The sequence below is a fragment of the Vidua chalybeata genome, chromosome 26 (assembly GCF_026979565.1).
Source record: "Vidua chalybeata isolate OUT-0048 chromosome 26, bVidCha1 merged haplotype, whole genome shotgun sequence".
NCBI lineage: Eukaryota > Metazoa > Chordata > Aves > Passeriformes > Viduidae > Vidua > Vidua chalybeata.
The window spans coordinates 3,076,447-3,080,997 of record NC_071555.1 but is presented as its reverse complement, the minus strand read 5'-3'; the positions used below and the strand labels follow the sequence as shown (position 1 = coordinate 3,080,997).

The 4,551-nt window shown below is 62.4% G+C and overlaps 1 protein-coding gene across 1 annotated transcript; it reads right to left on the bottom strand.

Annotated features, from left to right (window-relative positions):
• Window positions 1–1,879: 1,879 nt before the first annotated feature.
• EPOP (elongin BC and polycomb repressive complex 2 associated protein) lies at window positions 1,880–3,978 on the bottom strand. Its single transcript, XM_053965223.1, has one exon. The coding sequence runs from the start codon at window positions 3,976–3,978 to the stop codon at window positions 1,975–1,977; it is 2,004 nt and encodes a 667-aa protein (XP_053821198.1). The 3' UTR covers window positions 1,880–1,974.
• Between the last annotated feature and the right edge of the window lie 573 nt (window positions 3,979–4,551).

Sequence of the window (4,551 nt, the reverse complement as noted above, 5' to 3'; positions counted from 1 at the left end):
CTCGGGAATTTTTTTCTTCTGGAAAAAAAAAAAAAAAAGCAAAACAACCCAAAAAAACTCCAAATTAGCTCTGATTTTTTAATTTTTTTTTTTTTTTAAGTTCCTAAAGGAGAAATTTGGGATCTTTGATGGGCTGGAAATCCCATCGGGAATTTCCAAAGCTTTGGAAAAGTTCAAGCGGGGGAGGGAGGGAAATTCCAGCCGGGATCAAATCCTTCCATTCCCGATTTTCCCGGATTCAAACCTTTTCCAGGGATGATTATCCCACAAATTCCTCATTTTTTTCCCCCTTTTCCACCACTTTTAAAAAATATTTTTCAAATGTCCATGGAGCAGTTTCAAGTCACTTCCTCTCCACCCCTCCCGCTTTCTCCCGAGCTCCCAAAATTCCCGATTTTTTTTATTAATTGGCCTTTCCTCCCTGCCCCTACAGCAGGAAAACACCGCTGGAAAATCGGGATTTTCTGGATTTTCCACATTTTCCCTGCGAACCACTCGGCCCGGAAAGGAACGGGATTTTTCCCTTTCCTGCGTGGGATTTTTATCGATTTAATCCAATTTTTTATGCAGGAAAAGGAAGAAATTATGTCTGGTGTTTGAGGTTTTTTGGGTTTTTTTTTGGTTTTTTGGTTTTTGGGGTTTTTTTTAGTAGGGTCAGGAGCTCCTTCTCAGCTTATTCCCAGTTTTCCCAGTTCATTCCCAGTTCTCCCAGTAGCTGCTTTATCCCTAAATGCCTTTCCTGGGAATCACCCCCCTCGTTTCCAGCGGCCCGCGGAGTTTTTGGGGAATTATTTGGGTTTTAACCTCACCCTAAAACTCCTCCCAAACCCAATATCGCGGAGCACGCGCGGCCCCAAATCGGCCCCAAATCAGACCCAGATCGGCCCCAAATCGGGCCCAAATTGGCCCCAAAACGGACCCGAATCAGGACAAAATCGGCCCCAAATCAGACCCAAACTGGCCCCAAATCAGACCCAGATCGGCCCCAAATTCGCCCCAAATCAGACCCAGATCGACCCCAAATCAGACCCAAATCGGCCCCAAATCAGACCCAAATCGGCCCCAAATCAGGCCAAAATCACCCCAAATCGGGCCCAAATCGGCCTCAAATCAGCCCCAAATGGGGCCAAAATCGGCCCCAAAGTGGCCCCGAATCAGTCCCAAGTCGGACCCAAACCAGCCCCAAATCGGCCCCGAATCAGGCCAAAATCACCCCAAATCGGCCCCGAATCAGCGCCAAATTGGGTCAAAAATCAGCCCCAAATCGGCCCCAGATCAGCCCCAAACCGGCCCCGGATCAGCCCCAAACCGGCCCCAAACCGGCCCCAGATCAGCCCCAAACCGGCCCCAAACCGGCCCCGGATCAGCCCCAAACCGGCCCCAGATCAGCCCCAAACCGGCCCCAGACCGGCCCCGGATCAGCCCCAAACCGGCCCCGGATCAGCCCCAAACCGGCTCCAAACCGGCCCCGGATCAGCCCCAAACCAGCCCCAGATCGACCCCAAACCAGCCCCAGATCGACCCCAAACCGGCCCCGGATCAGCCCCAAACCAGCCCCAAACCGGCCCCAGATCAGCCCCAAACCGGCCCCAAACCAGCCCCAGATCAGCCCCAAACCAGCCCCGGATCAGCCCCAAACCGGCCCCAAACCGGCCCCGGATCAGCCCCAAACCGGCCCCAAACCAGCCCCGGATCAGCCCCAAACCGGCCCCAAACCGGCCCCGGATCAGCCCCAAACCGGCCCCAAACCGGCCCCAAACCGGCCCCAGATCAGCCCCAAACCGGCCCCAGATCAGCCCCAAACCGGCCCCGGATCAGCCCCAAACCAGCCCCAAACCGGCCCCGGATCAGCCCCAAACCGGCCCCAAAGCTCCGCGCGGCCCCTGCGGGCAGCCCGTTCCCCCCGCGGGGCTGCGGTGACGCCGCTCCCGGCCCCCGGCACCTCCCGCCGTCCTGGATCCGCTCCCGCGCTGCTCAGGGACCCTCCAGGGACCCTCCGCGGAACTTGAGGCTGGGGGGCACGGGGATGGCGCTGCCCCCCAGGTGCCACCGCCACAGCGGGTGCGTCTTGGACAGCGCCCAGGAGTTTTTGCCACCCAGCGACGACGCCGGGCACAAATCCCCGTCCTCGCCCACCACCAGCGAGGGCGTGCAGGGGAAGTTGCCCATCAGGCTGAAGGAATTCCGAGGCGGGCTGGCTTTGCAGGGAGCGTTTCCCTTCCTGGAATTCCTCCTGGGAGTTTTTGGCGGCCTGGCTTTGGAGGAGCCGCGCTGCCTCTCGGTGACCCTGCCGAGGCGCCGCCGTTTGGCGCTGCCGTCCCGGCGACCTCGCAGCGCCGCGGGGCTCTCGGCTCCGGCTCCGCCGGGCTGGAACCGCAGCTCCGCTCCCTTCCAGGGCTCCGGGCTGCCCCGGCCGTGCCGCAAACCTTTCCCGTCCACGTTGAATCCCTTGGCGTAGCACCACAGCTTGGACTGGCGGATCAAGCGGTCGAAATGCTCCGGTCGGGGCTCGCCGAGGGCAGCGGGGCTCGCCCGCAGCTCCGGGGCCGGCTCGGGGGAAGGCGCCGGCCCCGGGGAGGCTCCGCGGGGCCGCTCTAACGAGGGGCTTTTGTTCGAGGTATCTTTGTGCAAATTCTTCCCTCCGGCGTCCCCAAAGCCGCGCTCCTTTTGTGGCGGGGCCCCCCCGGGGGTGCTGCGGCTCGGGGAGGGAGGGGGCGAGGAGGAGGAGGAGGAGGAGGAGGAGGAGGAGGAAGAGGAGGAGGAGGAGGAGGAGGAGGAGGAGGCAGGGGAGGCCTCGTGCCTCGCGTACAGCCCCGGCTGAGCCCCCGGCGCTGCGGCCGCGCTCAAACTTTCCAAAGTTGAGGCTCGCAGGGTGCGGGCCCAGAGCTGCTGCGAGAGGAAGAGGAGCTCGGGGTCGGGGCGCAGCGCTTTGCTCGGGGGGGGCTCCGCCGGCCGCTCCTCCCCGAGCGGCTCCCGGGGGGGCTGGAAGCGGGGCAGGGCCGCCTGCCGGTACCGCGTGCTCTGCACCGAGTCCCCGCTGCACAGCGAGCTGCTCTCCGACTCCGAGGAGCTGCCCTCCTCGCTGCTGCACGAGCTGTCCCCTTCCTCCTCCTCCTCCTCCTCCTCCTCTTCCTCCTCCTCCTCGCTGGAGTCGCTGGAGGTGGCGGGGCTGGACGCGGCGAGGTCCAGGCTGGAGTCCGAGTCGCTGGAGTAGCCGGCGGACGTTCCCTGGCGCTTGGAGGCGGGGAAGCCGCGGCACCGGCCCTTCCCGGCGGCCGCGGGCCCCGCTCCGGGCGGGACGAGCCCCCTGGGCCAGCAAGGGCCCCGCCGGTGCCGGCCCGCGGCGCCCAGCGCGGCCGGGAGCGCGCAGGGCTGCGCGGCCGCGGGGTGCAGCAGCGCCAGGTGCCGGGGGGAGCCGGCCGGGACACCCGCAAAGAGCCCCCCCCGGGCGGGCTGGAGCTGCGGCGGGCCGGGGGGCGGCACGGCCCGCCCGGGGGGAGCGCAGCAGCCGCCCGCTCTGCAGGGCGGGGGCCGCGGGCAGGGGAAGAGCTCCCCGGGGCCCGGCAGCAGCAGCTGCTCCCTTCTCCTGCTCTTCCTCCTCCTCTTCCTCCGGCGGAGGCTCTTGCAGGAGGTGCAGAGAGCCTCCAGGTCCGCCTTGGAGATGAGCGAGCACTTCACGGCGCGCGTGGGCACCGAGTTGATGGCCTTGAGGGTCCGCAGCTCGGCCAGGTCACAGCGGCGGCTCTTGATCTTTAAGGTTTCCATCTTCTTGCTGATGGTGGTCCTGGGGATGTCCTTGAACAGGTCGCTGAGCACCTGGGCCAGCGCGAACATCTGGGTGCCGTTGATCTGTAAGTAGCCCAAGTTGATCCCTTCGATCTGTTGGTAGCCAGCGTGGAAATGGCCCGGCCGGGCTTGCACGTTGTAGTCCATGGTGGCCGGAACGATCCCCAGGGTGCCCTCGCAGGTCAGGAACATTTTTGCGAGGTTTTGGTTTTTTTGTTGTTTGTTTTTTTTTTTTTTTACTTTGTCCCTTTCAAAGAGGGGCAGGGAAAATCAGGAAAATCGGGACATTTGTGTTTCCACTCGCTGATCACACACATCCCTCCGGAGAGGGGCCAGAGGGGGAGGGGAGGTGAAAAAAAAACCCAGGAAAAGAGGGGGGAAAAAACCAAAAAAAACAAAAAAAAAAAAAAACCCCCAAAAAAGCCGATCTCGCTTTCAAACGCTCCGGTCGAGGCTTGGCAACATCTCCCGAAAACCCAATTCCTGCTTCGGGGCTCGGCTCCTCGTCTGCCCCCTCCCCGGCGAGGAAAAAAAAGAGAAAAAAAATCAAGAAGTCAAACATCTCTCATCGCCCGGGCCGGCCCCGCACCCACCTCCGCCTCCCAAATAATCGCTTTTTTTTTTTTTTTTTTTTGGGGGGGGGGAACCGGTGTAAATCAACCCCGAGCGGACAAAGCTCGGGGGACTCGGGGGGGGTCCCGCATTCCCTCCGGGACACCCCCGGGAACGCCCCCGGCTCCCTCGGGTGTCCTCAAAGCCCAAATT

Bases quoted from the DNA above. Each gene is read 5' to 3' on its own strand.
- EPOP (XM_053965223.1), bottom strand. From the start codon at position 3,978: ATGTTCCTGACCTGCGAGGGCACCCTGGGGATCGTTCCGGCCACCATG.